This window comes from Charadrius vociferus, unplaced genomic scaffold (assembly GCF_000708025.1).
Source record: "Charadrius vociferus isolate BGI_N301 unplaced genomic scaffold, ASM70802v2 scaffold125, whole genome shotgun sequence".
Lineage (NCBI taxonomy): Eukaryota > Metazoa > Chordata > Aves > Charadriiformes > Charadriidae > Charadrius > Charadrius vociferus.
The window spans coordinates 2,422,986-2,442,741 of NW_009649036.1; the positions used below are offsets into that span (position 1 = coordinate 2,422,986).

The following is a 19,756-nucleotide window of genomic DNA, read 5'->3' on the forward strand; positions in this document are numbered from 1 at the left end:
TCTTTTTTAATTTGAAATTGGAATACATTATTTGTAGAAAGTCTTAAATGACAGAAATAACTGTAGCATTTTAGCTGTACTTGGACTCTTGTTGCTTTAGTGTGTATATATAGTACTGGATTAGTGCTAGTGCTGCTATGGGGAAGTGGCTAAAGAATATGGCACTGTTCTACATCAGCTCATGAGATACTCCAAAAAGTCTGTATGCAATGGATGTGGATGTTGTCATTGCTCGTAGCTGTATTTGAAATAGCCTTTGTGATCTGCTTCCATTGAAATAAAACCAGGGGCTAATCTTAATGTCTGGTTATTGCTGAGATAAGATGCTTCATGTTCTAAGAACCACAATATTGTTTGATTGCTGTGATTGGTTGGGTATTTTATATATTGGATGTAATTATGCACAGAAAGGTAATATAAATGTAGTAAATATATTGGTTGGTTTAACGTCCTGACCCTGCACTAAGCTATCTCTCCTTCTAGGTCACTGCTTTGTGCTTGTTTAGGAAATCATCAAGGACTTGAGGAAGCTAATGCTTTTATTTAGCATTTATTTCACTTGCTCTGAGAGGGCTTTTTACATGTAATTCACTGAACCTGTTGCCTCTAAGGCATTTTGAAGTCCTGTCTGCGTGCTTGGGACTCATGCTGATAATGGTAGTCCTAGGGCTGAATGAATTTATAACCTTCGAGAAGGCCTATCTCTCGGCTGTAGGAAACCATGTGTTTTACAGCTTAGCTGTATCCACCTCCATCTAGGAGAAAGCTGGGACACCATCAGGGCTCCAGTATAGGTCCTTTGCTACCTTAATCTTACAATTACACCGCTGTCTTTTTGATGATGGATGTGCCCTTTGGCACTGTGGCTTGGTCTGATGACTCCCTAGCTAGGGAAGATAGACCCTGTAGGTTCGCGGTAGTCATCTTAAGTTTGGGCTGTGGTAGAAAGGCTGCAATCACAATTGTAAGAATGTACATTCCACTTGATGCAGCAGTGCATATGGTAACTGACAAGTTGAGAACGAAAGAGAGATGTCTGAAACTTCCTTCTTGGGCAGGAAAGGAGAGCTGGGCGGAATGGCTTAGAGGATAGAAGGATGAAGAATCACAGGAGCACTCTGGAAGGATTTCCTTGGCACTTTATTGTAGGCTACCCCTGGATACAACCATGGATAGGATGACACGTTGCAGAAATGGAAATTAAGTTGAGATTGTTGTCCATGCATGATAGAAAAAAAGTAGCTTCTTTTTTTTTATGACTAGGGTTTTTCAGTTCCAAACATACACTACTGCAGTAAGACTTGTCCTCTATTTTCACAGAATTGCAGGACAGTTGATCTTGAAAGGGAACTCTGGAGGTTTTGGAAGGGAGAAGGGCTAGGGTGGTGGGGATTGGTGGTTCTTTTTCTTTCCTTTTTGAAGAAGGATGTACTTAAAAGCTAGCATCTCTTCTCTATTCTGTAACTTGTCTAGACTTACAGAAGTCAAACTATTTTTTTTTTTTTTTAAGTGGCTCTGCATGCAACAAAGCCAAATAACTAACTTCTTCACCAAAGCACTTACTGTGAACTTGTTTTTAAAAGTATAGATTGCTTGCTCATATTGTCCTTTAATGAAAGAGTCGGTAGCGGCATCTCACAGCTTTCTGCATAACATGGATATAAGGGTTGAACACCAATGTCTTCTAGGGTGACTATGTAAAACTAGGGGGTCCTGAGACCACTCCTTGTTGAATCTGTCTGTTCTCAGTGCTGTCTTGTTGCTTCTTGATCCGAAGCCTGAGACTCTGATTCTACCTGTTAAGTAAGAGTTTAGTCTGGCAGCCACTGACTTCAGTTTTACCTGTCTTGCAGTTGTTTCAGTGCATCTTACAGCGTTTCTTCTGTCCTCTTCAATTTTTTTTTCTTCTATTTCTAAAGGTACTGCAGTTGCCACAGCATTTTTTTTTTCCTTTCTAGCTATGTGACTGGCTCACTGCAGCTATACCATGAGGGTTGTGGCTTCTACCTCTGGGAAATTGTTATGCTCCAGAGTTTATTTACCACAGATTTGACGATCCACAAAAATTTAGGAAATAATGCTTTTTATAGTACTGCGTATAGCAGCACCTACAGTCTTATTTCCTGTAAGTAACAATGATGGCTGGACTTCTCTGAGACAGCTCAGGGGTCCCAGCAAGCCCTATGTGAGAGCTGGGGACAGGCCATGTGTGCAAAGTCTGGGCATTAGCAGTCTATAGGCTGTGACAGCTGTTATCAAGGAACTGGTGCAGTTTCATTGCTGCCATCTACTGAAAGTAGAGCTTTCCACCTCATTGAGCAGACTAGTGGGAAGTATAATTCTATGGATGAGATCTGAAATGCCACAATATCACTAAAAATAATAACCAACACCCCTCCCCCCTTAAATGAGGACTTCCAAAATGTTTATTTTGTTACTTGAAGTTCAGCTTTCTGTGCAGCTTTTCCTAACTAATACTCTTTCTGTAGCTATTAATTCTTTCCCTGCTGATCATTTTTTTTTAATATGCCTCTGATACAGCTCTGCCTGGTATTTTCTGTTCTACGATCAGTAAGTCATGAATGGGTTTAGTTTTTCTGTGTTGTCTTTAATACAAAAAGTGATGCTTTTTCTTTGTGATAATAAAAACTTCTGTTTGTACTTCAGAAAACCCTTATCATAATTTAATATTTTTGGGGGAAGAGTGTCTGTTGTTTTAAAATACTCTTTTGTTGCTTGGTGACTTTGCTTGACAAGATCTTGCTTGCTAAACTTGATTTGAAAAATATTTATTACAAAAAGACCCAAATTATTTTTCCAGCACTGGTTAAATGCTTTTGAAATTGCAAGTTTCACTACACCCTTCTGGTCAGAAGGCAAAACCTATTTATTCCTATAACTAATTTAGCAAGTACTCATAGAATAAAAAAAAACACAGTCTACTTTGATGTGTGATATATAGGACTGACTGGACAGCAATGAAATAAGGGAATTTGTATGGTGGTCTTAATCACCAACTCTTTTTATTTGTTTTTCTCTAAGGTTTGTATGATTTTACACTTGTTTAAAAAATTGTCTTTTCCCCTTCCCCTCTTAAAGGTAGAAACCTGTGGGTTCTTGTTCTGGGAAGGTTTCCAACCCATCATAAGATTGGCATTCCAGAGTTCAAGTATGTTGCTAATATGCATGGGGATGAGGTACGTTTCAACTTTTGCAATGTCACTTGTACCAAATACACTTACCAGAGGCTTAGAGTGAACTTATCTCAGGCATGTGCTACTTATTATTGAGGTATGTCATACCTTACAAGGACCTAATATGTGTGTATTTCTTGAGAAATTCAAGAATGAAGTTACCTTGTTTTGGTGGAAGGACTTTGGGAGACCTTACATCATGGTGAAGAATCCTACAATCCTACACCTAAGACCTCTTTTAAGTAGAAAGCTTTGTCTTCTCCATGTGAATAAGTCCAAAGGCTTTAACTTTCCTGGCAATGAGTCAGGTCCAATAGTTTGCTTGTACATTATTATTGCCTAGGCATGAAGTATGACTGATAGAACTCTTCAAATACATCTTAAGATTGAATAATAATTGCTGTGAAGCACAAAATTATTTATTTGAGGAAGAAAATGTCTCTTGGGAACCTTAAGCTAGGAATACCTAGATTTCACCTGAGGTAACACAGTGAGTACAAAACAAAAAGCAATTTCAGGATGAACTTACTCTGGAAAGAATGCCCACTTGTTAACAGTAAAGGAGAAAATGGTGATTATGAGCCTTCCTGGTGTAGTACATGAATCTGGAACAGAAAGACTCAAAGCTTCACTCTTAGGTATAATCCTTTCTTGCTTTTTATTTCCCATTTTCTTTAGCTTTACCTGCTTGTATTAATAATGTTCAGGATAAGTTTAAACTACACAATATATTTCTATGCAGCCTTTAATGTGAAGGGTAAATAATACAACAGAAACGGCAAAATGTATATATATGTTAGACTGAATTTCCAAAGGTAAGAAAAATAGATGTATTAGGAAGGGTATCCTGTGTACAGCGTAACATATCACATGCTATTCCTAATACAAATACTGTGTGTGAGCACTTGCACGCCTACAGGCACTTGTGACATTATGTGCCAAGAATTTTCCCCAAGTTAGACTAGTTTCTCCTTGTTTGACAGGGTCTATGCTTAAAGTGCTGCTGGGAGTCTGACTGCTTTGGAATTTAACTCTCTGTTGGAGGAAGCTGATTCAGGGTTTCAAATGGGTACAAGTGTTACTGGGTGCCCAAGACAGGGTTTGCAACTCCTAAAACCAGTGTAGTCCAGGGTGCCTAGGAACTGAGGGTCCATATGACAGTCTTTGCAGACTGCTGCGAGAATTGCAAACCTATGGCTACAGATGACCTAGCTGAGGTGGAGGGCAGGATATGATCTCAACCAGAGTGGCCTGGCTTTCAAATCCAATATTGCTGGACTGCAGAAGGCCACTCCTCCTACTGAAACCTCCACAATGAAGAACTCCTGCCACTATCACTGCACAGCTGCATGTGCACAAGAAACTTTGACCGTGGAGACACGTGCTGTTTGCATATCCACAGAGTCAGGAATTGCTGGAGGTTGGACAACCTGGTTCACTGCCTGGGATCTAAATTTTTATGTTGACTTTGTGAGGAAATAAGGCAAGATTTTTTTTTTTTTTTTTTTGAGTATCTGGCACAGTGTCGGAGTTTATTTGAGCAGGGTTGACCGTTGAGGTGCCTAGGTACCATAGTGTGTCTGTATATATAGATATGTAGTACTCTCTCTCTAGAGAGACAGTACTATATATCTATAGAGTACTATATATAGAGAGAGTACTGTCATATATATAGAGAGAATATTCTATATAAAGAGAGACAGTACTATATATAGAGTACTATATACATATATATAGTACTCTCTCTTAGAAAGAGAGTACTATATATCTATAGAGTATATATAGAGCATTCTGTCTATATAAAGAGAGTACTAAGTGCCATGCTACATTCTAGCTTGGTCACTAGACCAAGCATGCACCTAGGGAAGATTCTGGAAATAGAGCTATTCCTCATTTTCAGGCTCTAATGATGATCTTTGCCTTATGTTTTTTTATGCGTGGATATAATGCATAGTTGGTGTTTGTTTTTTTTCTGTCTGACCATAAATGTATTTCAGATGGCAGGAAATGAATTCCTTGTATAGAGAAGCATTGGAGAACTCAAATATTTTTTCCCATAATCTAAGATTCTGCTGGGCTAGTCACTGGGGAAAGATTCAGCTATACCTATAATATATTAAGCAGATAAGTTGAAGCTTGTCATATAGTTAGTGCAAAACTTGTGTTTCACAGTCTTTTGTAACTTAAAATTGCAGGATTACGGCTTCATTGATCTAGTTAGGTCTTTTGTGCTTCAGTGATTCTTTCCATAAATGGTACAAAGTGAGAAAAGCTCTGTTCTCAAGTGTTGTTTGGTGATGCTTCTAACCTGTCAGGATCACACAAATGAGTCTTCTCTTTTGGCTCAGTTGGCTGGCTGCTCCTAAAATCTAAAAGTTGGGGGGGAGTCTGAATTGCATGTATGCAGGCTGTTCACACATGCTGCTGGAAAAAAAACTAGGACATTTGGAGACCTGCCTAACAGGGAAGTTCTAATAAAATAATTTAAGTACACAATACTAGGAAGAGTATATTTTTTTTAGACCTAGAAAGATTTGGGTTTTTTAAGTAGGTTAATTTTTCTTAGTACTATAAGACATAACCAGCCAAGGTTTAAATGATTTTATTTTGTGATCACCTTTGCCAAATAGAGTGAACTTTTGCCCCAGATCCCCAGAGATGCAACAGAAGACTTTTTCCATCTTTTTTGTGTCTCTGTGAAGTTGGACACCATTTTTAGCAGCACTTTTTGTTTAACCCAAGCCAGGTTAAAACTGATAATTAGAGGTAGCTCAGTCATTTGCAGCTATGTGAGACTTTAATCAAAATGGCATTAATAGACTGCACAAAACGCATAAGCCTGTGAAATGTCGAAGTCTACACTGAGGAACATGAGGGAGATGTTGCCTGCTGTTCTTGAGGCAGGTCTCATTCTGAATTAGGCAGCAGCCTCTGTTGTCCCAGGCTTGTACCCTTACTTGAAAGATCTTTTATTCTTCAGTGTGTACACTCACATGTTCATTCCTCTCTGGGGGAAAAACTTATTCCGCTTAACACTGACCTCAACCAAACCTGCAAACACTCCTTAGTCATAAATGGAGCAGAAATACCATCTTTTGGCCAGCTGTACAAGTGATTTGAGTCAAATCTATGCAACTGAACCATAGGATCTAATTCAAAAGCTGTTCCTAAACCATGTATATCACAGCAGGAAAACTCTTTAAGGAAAAACTTGTCTGAACAAATTGTAAACTGCCTGTGCATTTATTTGTTCCCTTTAATGTATTAAGTATACATCTTCCTTAACTTTCTGCAGCTCTAGTGTAACTGTGCCATCACAAGATAAACTTTCCCAGGATGGTAATGCTGATACCAATCCTTTTCTCCTAAATCACCCACTTCTGATCACTTTCTTTTCTTAGTGTAATAGTATTTTGCCTCTTTTATTATGTGAAGCTGAGCCTGTACTGATAGACCTGAGCAAGCCTACATGAAAGGATGTGTTTATCATGATGGTTTATCTTGTGGTTTAAGTTAAAGCAACTAGACCATATTTTCCTTGTCATTATAGACACAGTCACATCCATAGAAGGGTTTCCTGAGATATGGTGACTTATTAGGGCTTGTGTGACTGAGAACTGGGGTAGGTTTATTTGTGATCAATGTATTTGGGGCTTAATAAAACCAAACAACAAACGAATGAGTCTTGCATAGAATTTCTCACTCTGATTTAAAAAAAAAAATTAATGGCAGCTGCATTTACACTATCAAAATACCATACAAAAAAAGGGCATTTTTTTTAATCACTCAGTTGGGCAAAGAGTCATGTCCACATACTACACGATCTGCTATAAGGAATTTTGTCCTTTGTACTGTGCAATATAGTATAGACGAGATGTGGCGGGGAAATAAATATCTACTCCAGAAAAGAGAATAGAGGGGGGGGAAAAAAAATATTATTTTGTGTATAGTGAACTGTTTTCCACCTGGCCTCAGTATCAGCTGATGTGATGTAACGAAGGTCAGAGGCACTAGAGATTTTAAAATTCAAAGCAACCAAATCTATTTGCTAATCTCAGACTTTAAACCAGCTGGATGCTGCTGATATATATATTTCAACACAGGTAGGGCTGGTTCCTCATCCCATATACCTTTTTCCTTGTCTTTACTCCCATGCTTCTGAGTGGGAAAAGAAAATGATCCATTTCTCAGCCAAGTGAAGCCTGTGCACTTTGTCCAGGTGGTAACATCTTATGCCAGTTAATAGTTCAAAAGCAGGCTTTATGTTGCCATTTCCTTCAGTGATAAATCAAGGAACTGCAATTCCCTGTCATACACATGGTACTTCTCCTATTTCCGTAGCGATGGCTGCTATAGAAATAAATGGATATGTGCCAAACTGTATTTGCACAAACAGTTGCTTTAACACTGGTGTATTTTAGTAAAGAAGGACAACCAGAGTAGGGTGTGTCACAGCCATGCATAATAATTAGTGCTGTACAAGTGTTAAAACAGAACATCTTGTAAGTGTGGCATTTAAGTGGTAAACCGGGATGGACTATTGGTTTCTCTGCTGTGCCTCCACTTCCTTAGGCGGGGTTGTGCCTGGTATGCTGCGCTACGTCTGTGGAGCAGTCAGAGCTAGAGCAAGGAGACTGGCAAGACCATGTTGCTCTGAAACAGGTCCTACCTGATGGTTTGGATCTTTCTTTCAACATAGTTCAACTTAAAAACCGGGCCACGTTTTAAGGAAAGAATTTTAATCATAAAAATGGGCAGAGTCTATCCACCCATAGTCCCCTGGTATTAGGTCTCTGTCATGTGGTAACAACGTTTTAAAAACAGGGGTGCTGCCATACAGTGTTACGGTGTATATAGGTGCAATTGGAGCTAACCTTAATTTTTTAACTGGCTGCCACTAGGGCTTCTTGAGTAAGCCCTTCAGTAGCTGAGCTGGGTGCTGACCCAGGCATGCCAGAAGCCATAGTCAGCAAGTTTACAGGGGTTTGTCTACAGAAACAGCAGTCACACCCTCTTCTACAGGGTTGATCCATGCCCTGATGCATGCTTCTTCATTCAGGGCTTCCCCTGAGGATCACTGGAAGCCTTTCCTGCGGACTCTCTCCCTTTGGGGCACACAAGGAAACTGGTAGCTGAAAGTGCACAGAGAAACTTAATGTCTAACTGTATCCCTAGAGGTGAGAGAAAGGGTTTTCCTTTGTTTTGTGTCACCTCCCATCAGAGCTACAGCAAAACAATGCTGACCTCTCTAGTGACGAGGTAAAGTTTGGCTGGGCAGGAGATGTCTTCCAAGGGTTTGATGAAAACTCGAGCTATACTTTCCCAGAAATGGAAACTTTCCCTTTTCCTCCCCTGAACTACCTCCAGATGTGCTTTCTTAAGAAATGCAGGGTACTCTGGACCAAAATAAAACCACCCGTCTGTCACTCCACTGAAACAGAGTGGTAATTAATACATTCTTCCCCCACCAAGGAATGATCAAAGTACCAACTCTCTATGATAGACATTAACTGAATTGTTTAAGGACTGCAATAGCCATATAAGGAATCCTATAAAATTGGGTAAATTCTTTAAAATGCTGTATATGTAAGTCAGTCTGGGTTTAACTCCTAAGTGCAACGAATGTCATCTATGAAAAACTGGTCGTCTTCCATTCTTTATAGACATCATCCTTTTCCACCACCTTCTCTTGGTGCTTTTCTTTTATATTTTTTCCCCTTCCTGTTGCTGCTTTTCTACCCTTTCTTTTCTGGATGTCTTTTTGTGAGGCACTGGAGAGAAGTACAGTAGGAGCAGAGGCACTTTCCCAGTTCCTCCAGAGAGCCGTCCAGTCTTGTCTGTAGTTTAGCTGTCTCTGTGGTAGGGCTGATTTTGTTGCTTCTGAGTCTGCTAGCTTTATCTCTCATGCCCAGGGCCATGATTTGGCTGACTTCTCTCCTCTCCTTTCTTCCCCTCCCTCTCCATATGCTTCCCAAGATGTCTATCACCCAGAGCTGGAACTGAGCTGCATGTACGAGACAGGTTCTGTTGCATCCGTTCTTAAATTTCACGGAGTAAATTTATCAAACTTACAGAGCAGTCTGCTTTCATGTACTCTGGTGCTGTTTTGAAAGCTACTGGCAATGGAGGAAGCTGGGTACCTTTTCCCTCATTGTCAAAGCCCATTTGCTGTAGCATCTAGAAAAAGAACCACTTAGTTATTGGGATAGGTAATGCATTTGTGTAACGCAGCTTCCTCTAGCGGATTACTAGATAGTGGCTTGCTGGAGATCATCAGGAGCTGATAGGCAAGGGTTTGAAAACCTGGGAACAAATCTGCTGGGGGGCAGGGTGGGAAGAGATCCTTCTTTTTCCCTGTACAAACAGCATAGCAGAATTGCTCAAGTACCAACTTGGAGACCATGGCTGCCTTCAAGTATGACACTTAAAACGGTGTGATCCACAATGTAGCGGAGTCATGTTTGGTACTACATTGTTTATTTCTCCTGTGATAAAGAGCAATTGCCAGCTAACTGGCTCCCAACCTGAACAGCAGTTACACCCAGCCCTCCTTGCCCCATAGTGTACCAACCCAGCTCTTGCAAGCAGAGCTCCTGCCAGACGGTGTCTATGTTCCTGTTTACCTCGACACAGGATTTGTCACTTAAAATACACTGATGTGAAAAATCTAACAAGATATTAGTGCAGCAAATAGCTGTGGAGAAATATTCTTTTTCCCCTGCCTGATTTCACCTACCTTTTACCTTAGCCTCTACCAGCAAGAAGATGTTTATCCGTGACACCGGAGTCATTTAGTGTTGCAAGACTCATTCTAAAAGATACTGAGACACTGTTGCTCTGAACTGGTGCCTGCAGTGATTTACCAGCCTTTGTTCTTGGAGATAAAGTAGAGATAAATTATCTCCAGAGCACATCTAGTTGCAAGTTTTGATTTGTTCCCATCCCAGCCAGGGCTTAGGAACCCTACAGCACCCTTGAGGCATGGGTCACCGTGCTGTAGAAAGTGCTCCTGGAAACTATGGTCTAGTGAACACTGTACTAGTGCTTTCTGGGGTAGAATAGAATTTTTCTTAACTCACTGGAGCTGGAAATCACCACTATTTTGCCTGAAATCTGATAGAGTAGACTAAAGGGAGATGTCCTGCCAGCTTTCGTGACCTATACAAACTTACACGAATAAAAATATGTATTTAGCTTTTTGTCTGTCACTGCCCTTCCTTGATCCAAAGCCTGCATCTAAAAGTCCTTCCACCTCTTTTTCAAGGGATTTATATATACCTGTTTGGTTTTGCCAATGCCTGAACTTAAAATAAAGCAATGTAACAGAGAATAGAACGTAAGTGTTTATGGGGCCTGTCTTGATCCTGTATTGAAGTTGACTTCCCATAAAAGGGGATTAACAAGAAAAAATCCTGCTCTATAGCACCCTGGAAAAAAATGGAAGGTGTCTGTCTCCTTCCTTTCTTCTGAACCATCACTGCCAAGGGGTGATGCACAGCACTGACACTTATGTGCAGGGCATCAGCACAGAGCTGACTGCAGCGCAACTGAGATAATGTGGTGGTGCGTTTCCAAGCCCACATGATCTCTTAACAGGCAGCTTGTGTAGTTTTAGGTTTTGATAAGGCTATGCCTTATCCATGCAGGATTTAAGCAATGCAGCTGACACAGACAGTTTCCCATTACAGGAAAAAGCTCTGGTTGATCTGGGTTTGAAACTGTTGTGAAAACCCTCCAGTGACTCCTTTCATCTATTAAATTCCTTTAAATATATTTAGGGGAGAGCACAGAACGAAACAGTGTTGACCAGAATGCTCTTATATGCCTTGTATGTCTGTGTAATCCAGTAAAAAAAACCCTGTAAGTGCAAGGTGTTGGGTCTTTTTTTTTTTTCCTTTTTCCATAGCAGACTTAAAATAAAATCTGTGCTTCTTTATACAGACTGTTGGGAGAGAAATCCTGCTCCATTTGATAGACTTCCTGGTGACCAGCTACAGACGTGACCCAGTTATTACCCAGTTACTCAATAATACCCGGATTCATATCATGCCAACAATGAATCCTGATGGATTTGAAGCTACAAAAGTGCCTGATTGTTACTACACCCGAGGAAGGTAAGGGTGGCTTCGGAGGGTGGGAGTAGGTAAAGGAAATGGGTGGGGAGTAATAATCGGAGATAGCCAAGAGGCTGAATCATACTTGGTGGAGTGGGTAGCCTAGAGGATGTGTTAGGGCTAATTTTGGCCTGTGCTGTTCTGAAGACGCACTGTTACGGCATAGAGTTTTTGGAAGACTGAGTCAGACTGGTGTTTATATGTGGTGCAGCTAAAGAAAATTGGTCAGAATGGTGTAATGACCTAACCTTTTAGGCAGCAGACCCAGATTGCGAATAGAAGTGCAATTACCTATTTAGAGTGTTACAAAAAAAGAAGGAAAACTCCACCCACTGGGATCTGTTTCAATTGGCGAATTCTGTAACCCTTCGTAATGAGAAAAAGGTGTGTCTAAACTTGTTGAATGGGCTTCTAGAAATGTGCTTAAAGATTATGTTCAATGCAGTTCTAGTAAGAGAGAGGAGTTACGCAAGCAGAGCTAGCTGTAACAGGTGCTGTGCTAATAGTAGCACTAGGAAAAAAACTTACGCAGAAGAAAACGTAACCTAGCATTGCATGCTGTGCTAGTTTTGCGTTCTTTAATGTATCTATTGCAGACACCAAAAAGGGGTGGAAAAGTTTAACAAGCTAGAAGAGGAAAGAAGAATAGAAAGTGAGAGAATGGGAAGAAATGGCAGTCGGAGAGTTAGAGCTGGAATGTGCAGAAAAAGTAAACTCATGAGCTAGGAGTTCTCTTGAATCAGTGGCCATGGCAACGTCAGAAGCAAGTGAAAAGGTAGTTTGGTTCTCTAGGTGACCAGTGTAAGCCCTCCTTTTTATTAGGAAATACATTTATTCCTTAGCAAATTGATAAGATAGGACTTTTATGGAGGGTGGTTTATCCCCTCGCTGTCAAATAGAGAGAGTTTAGCTGAGTTTGAAAATGAATACGGCTCATGCTAAATACCCTCTCTACTCTCTGTACTGATCTGAGTGAGAAAGGAAGAAAGCATTTGCACGAGCTGGACCTTCAGGGAGAAGAGAATATATCCTGTGTTTGAGTCAAATTTTGTGCTCTGTGTCCAGAGTGACAGCAGTACAAGGGACACAGCCATCCAGGAGTTACCTTGGTCTTCTATACGACTGTGAAAAACACATACAGAAGGACAACATCCTCCTTATTTGGCTTAGGTTTTTCTAATCCCTGTACGTGTAGGTGTGCGCATGCTATATGCGTGTTAGTTATTATTCACTGTTTCCACCTGAAATGCAGTAAAAGAATTGTTTTATTGTGTCCTGTGAAAATTCCAGTGCTGCCAGAAAGCAAACTAAAAAGTCCATCATCTTAATGCTTGGGAAGATTTGCAGTGGTCATCTTGCTTGTTTCGTGAAGACACTAGCATGATGCAGATCTTAAGTACTGGGAGGATGGTGATGTGGAAGTGTCTATAGGCAAAAAAGTAATGGGAATGTCTTCTCTCTTTCTAAGGTACAATAAGAACGGAGAAGATCTGAACAGAAATTTTCCTGATGCCTTTGAAAATAACAACGCTAGCATTCAGCCAGAGACTCAAGCAGTAATGAACTGGATAAAAAATGAAACATTTGTTCTTTCGGCAAACTTGCATGGGGGTGCCCTGGTTGCCAGTTACACCTTTGATAATGGTAACGCAGGTGAGCTAGTAACCAACTCTCTTTCCCGCAGCTGATTTGATTTAGGAACATTAGCTGTACCAAAGCAAAATTTCTAAGGATTTCTGCAAAGTTTTTCCAGCTTTTAAGCTGGGAGGATGGGCAGACTTTGATAAACCCATCAAAATTCACTGCCTGATATGGCTGTTGGGGAGAGGTTTGTCCTGTATCGAAGGCAGCACTGTATGTTTTACCAGTGATGAGAGTTACATGGTGGCTATCTTTATTCTGCAGTTACCGGCACTTTGAAAGGCTATAGCAGGTCTCCAGATGATGATGTCTTTATTCATCTGGCAAAAACTTATTCTTTCAACCATGCCAGCATGCACAAAGGGACTGGGTGTGACAGCAGACAAACCTTTCCAGAAGGCATTACCAACGGGTATTCTTGGTACCAGCTGGAAGGTAAGAATGTCAGTGATTTTTTTATTTTTTTTTTCAGCTGCTTCAGATATGGTGTTCTCACTTTCTCCTGCCGTCTTTGAGGATGAGAGCGCTGTGATTTTACTCAGAGTAGAGGGTTGATGAGGAGAGTAAGCCAACGCATTCAGGCAGATTCTCTGCAGGAGCCGTGTGTTTGCGGACTCTCCCAACCAGCAGTTACATGAGCGAATGAGGCAGTCCCTGCTGGCTGGCTGCTTCTGTGCCCTTTCTAAAGGCCTGTGTCACTGTATAGATTACACACACACACACACACGCCCTGGTGTGGCAGTAAGGCCTTGTCCTTTCAGTAAGAAAACCAATCTTCTGTTCATATATCGTTCTTTTTTTTTTTTTTTTTAAATGTTTGATTACTGAAATAAATGTTTTCATTCCTGTTTATGGGTAGCCAAATAGAATATGGGTCCTGTGGCACTGTGTGTTGCTTTCACAGTCTGAATTCAAAGCCTTAAAAGGCTCTTAGGGTGGCTTTGGCAGTGGCAAGCACTATGGCATCCTGTGAATTTATCTGTCTCTGATTTACATTCATTCAAGCACTCCCAACTAAATAGAGATCCACTCTTCCTCAGCCATAATAATCATCATTCCCGAAACACCACTGTGCTTTAGAAAACAACACTCTACATGTAACTAGAGTTGGTTTTCCACAGGAGGCAGTAAATACAAGTGTGGCATTGAGGAATAATTTATCTGATTTACTTTTCTTACAGGTGTGATGCAAGTACCAACATTTTAACTCTCCTGTTTTTCTTCTAGCTTGAACTTGGTGCTTCTTTGCAGCTGAACACTGTTTGTTTTATTTCACTTTTAAGGTGGAATGCAAGATTACAACTATGTCTGGGGACAGTGTTTTGAAATTACATTGGAGCTGTCATGCTGTAAATATCCTCCAGCAGACCAGCTGGAAAAGTTCTGGAGAGACAACAAAGTTGCTCTGATTGAATATATGAAACAAGTACATCTAGGTGAGCATGTGAACGGGGAAGGCAGCTAAAGCTGAGGCCATGCAGGTGGGCAGGTAACTCTTGAGCAGCCTGGGTCAGTGTCAAAGCTCACAGGTGGGGAGCTCAGAGAGTCTGCTTTCCTCAGCAGCCATTTATTTCAGAGGTCTCTAAGCGTGTGCATGCACAATGATTCACGGGTCTTTGCCCATTTATTTCAGTGGTCTCCAAGAGTGTGCATGCACAGTGATTTATGGGTCTTTGCTTCTTGGATTTTGTGTTTTTGTAAGGCATTTCCAGGTGTGATCTTGACTTCACAGTTGGAAGAGAGAGCTGCTGCTTAGTGAAGCAGTGGTACTTCAAAATGAGTTGAAGGGTTTGCAGAAATCTGTTGCTTATCTTACATTTTTGTCCGCCCAGCAGTCTGACTGCTGTTTTAGCTTGCTCAGTGCCAGTGCTGTCTTGAAGGTGGCGTGTAAGAATTTAGGGAAACTACTTCATAAGTAGATATTGTTAATATTCCGTCATTGGGAAGTACTAGATGAGACTTACTTTAAGTTTAAAAAAACAAAGGGGGGAGGGGGGCAAAGAAGTACTAAAGATTGAAGCCCTTCAGTAAACGACACATATAGTAAGTATGTATGATGCTTTCAGCAAATGAGATTTAGCAGAGATTACAATGCTGCTTTCTAACAATGTGAAGGTAAACTATTAACAAGAACAAAGGATTTTCTACTTCAATTCCCTTCAGTAAGATAGAAGTGACTATTATTAGATGTGCTCAAAATCACTGAAATAGCCTTTGAGTGCATCCAGCAAGTTTGACTTTCCTGGAGAAGGAGTCTCACCAGTTATAGCTTGTGATCTTTCTCTCCTCTCCCTTTTTCATAGGTGTCAAGGGTCAAGTTACTGATAAGAATGGGAATCCTATTCCCAATGCCATTGTGGAAGCCAAAGGAAGGCCTCATGTCTGCCCTTACCGAACAAATGAACACGGGGAGTACTTTCTTCTCCTTTTGCCTGGGACGTATGTGATCAACGTAAGTGCACGGCCTTACTAAACTATTGTTTCTAACTGCATTGAGTTCCTGAGCACAGTGAGATTGCATCTGCATAGACTAATGAGCTGAACTTGCTCAAGTCATATACAGGAGCTGTAAAGACTCTTCAGATGTTTTAAAAGAAAATATATCTTAACACAAGTCAGCAGAAAAGGAAATTTTTTCATACAGTAAGATCCTGAGTCCCCAGAATGTCCAGAGATAAGCACTCATCTGACCTGGATCTGGAAGCCATCTGGGATGAGTGTCTGGACCACAGTGACACTATCTTGAGGTGTTTGAAACAAACCGCAGAACTATGGAAGGGTGAGGAGGTGGAGGCTGGGATCCAGGCGGACCCAGGCAGCGACGCGCTGACAGCGCCATCAGTGAGTTATTTCCTTGGGTGGAAATGGCTTCTCTGCATAGCCTGTGGATGGCTGGTATTAGAGAACATCCATGTAGCCTGGGTTCTGCCTGCTGCCAGGGGCTGCTGCTGAACTGCAGGGCTCCCTTTCTTGTACAGCATACAGTGCCCCACCATTTTAAATAAATATTCTATTACTATCTCAGTTTTTTGGGGGTTTAGTCTTATTGCTGTAACATCAAAAACTTTTTTCTCATTCTGAGTTCTCAAACTTATGTTTAGAATACTTGTTGCTACACGTTGAAAGTGCCAACAAGCACATTAGATAAGGACTGTTTCACAGCTGAACTCAACATTCCAAACCAAGTAAGAAATCTCTCCTGTTTGCTCCTAGGCTACTGTACCAGGATTTAAATCGATACTGAAGACAGTGGAAATACCTGACAATACTGGTAACTTCAGTGCTTTGCAACAAGACTTCTCTTTCTCAGAAGTCTCTATCAGATCGACAGCTGCTTCATGTCCCAAAACTCCTCTCTATCAAGAGCTCGATCGGGCTTCAGCTGCAGTAAAGCCAACTGTACATATCTTGGTTTTGATGGCCGTTATGCTTGTAATTTTCAAATAAGGTCAGGAATGAGGTGAGATGGCAAGGCAAAATCTTCCTGCACAAATGTGGCTTTTCAGACAAGGAATTGTATATGCAGAAGAATGTATGTTTCTATAAACCAAATTATCAGATTTACAGTCATGTTTATTGTATTTTGTAAAATACTGGCTCGACAATCAAATATTTTACTTTGATTATAATAACTATCGTATTTTTCTACAGAAGTATTTTACTCTAAAGAAATTCTGTACAGTCTATGGATATAACTGTAGAGTTTTGACGCAGAAAATGCAAATACATGCTTTTGCCCAAGTTCAAAAAACAGTCTAGGATTGTACTGCAAATGTTGCATGCAACTGCAGGTTCCTCATTGAGCCAACAGGTAATGTGCTATGCAACTGTAAGCAATGAGCCTCAATCCTCATTTTGCATAATAAAGCCACTGCTATAACTGAGGAATGGCATTTTTACAGATGCTCTTTCTTACCTGGACAGATGAGACCGCTCAGGGCTGAAATAAGGGACAAAGCAGTAACACAGACATGTCTTAACAAGATGGAAAAGAAGTGCAAGTTTGCGCCAAAAGGCCGTGTTGCTGGAAGCTTGATGACAACCTGCGCCACCAGGCAAAAGAGAGTAATGCAGGTCTCTGGAAAGGGTGTTCCCCTGAGGCAGAGCTGTTGAAAACAGTGGAAAGTCATCCACAGTTTTACACCATCGCTGTTGCCCATTTTTTTACTGAATTTGGTATGAAACAGAACCGCATGCAATTCAGCACTTTTTTAATCATCTGAATAGTTCCAGCAGTGGCTTTAGCCTGTGTAAGTTTGTCTTAGAGCCCCGTTACCATCCAAACGCTGGCAGGTCACACCCAGCAAGGTGCAAACCGGGTCCTGTGATGGGCTGGTCTGAGCAGTGGCAGCAGGACCTGTGCTCCCCGGGCTGGGCTGTGCTGCGTGCAGAATGAGCATGTGCCCTTTGCCCGGACAGTGGCATTTTCAGGGCCCTTTAAAGCTGTCCAATAAACACAAAATTTATCAAGAAAAGCCAGCCAGTACCATCTCCCATGTTTATTTTAAAACTTTATCTGTCAGTAATTTTCTGAAGCAATTTCAAAAGTAAGCAAAAGAGCTTATCTTTGGAAACATCCATCTTTTTCCTGTGTACAGTGAACAAAAAAACCACAGGAATGCAGTTAATCTTCTGATGCCTTTTTAAACATACTGCCCCTTCTGAGACTGTACTACTGCCTGTCACCCCAAGAGCCTGCACGCAGATTCAGAGAATTAAAAATCTGTAGGAAAAACCAAGCAGCAGAACTTCTAACACTCAGGTCACTGACACAAAAAAGGAACACTAAGGAGCATATAAACAAATCTTTATTTAAAGCTTTTAAAGGGAACATGGGATTTAGTTTCCTCAGAAAAGGAAAAACCAAGACAGAAGTAAGACACATTGACAACTCTTTTCATAAATGGATTTATACAATCCATTTAAAATTATCCATTTATACAATTTATACAATTTGAGTGGATATTGGTATTGTAAGGGTTATGGACTGTGGTAGTATGTGCACTGGGTATCTAGGAGGTACACACCATGACAAGGCCTTGAAAGCGTGATCATCTACATGTAGTGGTGAAATTGCATAGTTAATTGACTATAATAAATCAGTCTGCTTCATAGTCATTCCAGCTACATGTAGTCAGACAACAAAGTAAAACCCCACTTTTGGAAAAGCTATTTGGTACTTTAGGTATTAGGTAATCATCATGTTGATGGCCATTAATTTAGCTCAAAACCAAGAACTGTCCTTTAAAAGTCAGGCTGTTAAGTGAAAGCAACATCTGCTCAAAAGGGGAGACAACACCTTTTTTAAGTATCACCAACAAATTTTACATGTACACACTACAGAGAGGCATTCCCTTTAAGTTCTCGGTGCATCTATGCTAAATAAAAAAAAAGCACACATTAGTTAAAAGCAACAATTTTTCATGTTTGGTAAGTGCAATCCATTGTTAAAAGGTCCCTTAAGCCCAAGTTTCAGGGGTTTTGGGGCTGGGTTGTTTTTTTTTTTGCTTTACATTGCTTGTGCAACCTTTAAACATCAAGTAACTCAAGACAAGACTTCGACTAGGGTACACATGAGCTGGAAAAGTTTGGTTTGCTGGGTAGGTAACCCCCCCGGAGCAGACGCACACTTGCCAGCCAGGAGAGCTGATGCGCTACCAAAGCGCTGGCCTACAGGAGCTGGACATACAATAATGCAGAGGACGTGCACTCAGAGTACAAACATGCTACGTAACGCGCTCTATTAAGGGGTGACCCTACAGCCACTCAAAGCCTGCATCTACCTGCCAGCACCATGAATGGTAAGAGAGTGGCCAGAGCTCAGCATGGGGCAAGCGCTGCCCGCTCTCCCACGGGTCCCGTACACCCAAACACGTTCCACCCACAGGGAAGCACCACAAACAGCAAACGTCCCCTTTCAGCATAAGTGTTGCACAACAGAATGTCATATCTTCCTGGAATAACTGCGCCCCCACCATACCTGTGGCAACTTAACACACTGAATAAATTAACTGCTTTAAAATTATAAACTCTTACTTCTAAAGTTGCACCCTAACACAACAGCAGCTTTAGATTAAGATGGGGAACAGAAGTTCTTCACTCCTATATTAATCCCATTTATTTATTTCAATTTATTCAGTTTCATCATGCCTCTAATAATTTTCTAATCTCTCTTCTGTAAGAACACAGTTTCCTGAAACCATTATTCTTGACGCTTTCTGTAGGGGTGAGGAATTGTTTTTCCCTCATGTTCATCTTTAAGGGGAAAAATCTGCCTGACGTGTTGGCGTGCAGCTTCATACCCAAACAGACATTTCAGAGACAGCAACATTCAAACAAATTTACAGCAAACAGAACTCGGTGATAAAATGGTACCACACTGTTAGAATAAACGTAACACTTTTCATCCATTAAAATGTTGTAGCATTTTTACTCTTTCCAAACCAACCTGCTACCCGAAGCGACAGCCAGAGCCCCCTGTGTGGCATGGCACGGCACGGCACAGCACAGCCGTGTTCCAGCCTGCTGGCGGGTAACGCTTAAACAACATTCCAGGGGTGCTGCTCAACAAAACACCTATCTTTGCTGTGTCAATGTTCAACATCAGCAGCAATCCAGCCACTTCTTTTTCAGCCATGCAACTTTTTTAAAGGACAAAAGCGACAGACTTCAAAAGTAATAAATCTGAAGCGAAGACTCAGTATTAAAGGTTCTCAAATATTTTAATATTCAACACTTCTAGCCTTTTTGAAAAATGTCAGACACTGAAACAAAGCAATTTTCCCCATCTGCCTTGAGTGCTTCACT

At 40.9% G+C, this 19,756-nt stretch overlaps 1 protein-coding gene across 1 annotated transcript in view; it reads left to right on the forward strand.

The window, feature by feature from the left end:
- The window catches only part of CPM (carboxypeptidase M), a 40,013-nt gene extending 23,601 nt beyond the window's left edge, over positions 1 to 16,412 (forward strand). Inside the window, exons 3-9 of the mRNA XM_009887794.1 lie at positions 3,100 to 3,197; positions 11,136 to 11,308; positions 12,777 to 12,961; positions 13,214 to 13,384; positions 14,233 to 14,385; positions 15,253 to 15,401; positions 16,163 to 16,412. Coding sequence (XP_009886096.1) covers positions 3,100 to 3,197; positions 11,136 to 11,308; positions 12,777 to 12,961; positions 13,214 to 13,384; positions 14,233 to 14,385; positions 15,253 to 15,401; positions 16,163 to 16,396 — 1,163 coding nt within the window. The 3' untranslated portion in view covers positions 16,397 to 16,412. The remainder of the gene's footprint in view (positions 1 to 3,099; positions 3,198 to 11,135; positions 11,309 to 12,776; positions 12,962 to 13,213; positions 13,385 to 14,232; positions 14,386 to 15,252; positions 15,402 to 16,162) is intronic.
- Positions 16,413 to 19,756: the final 3,344 nt, after the last annotated feature.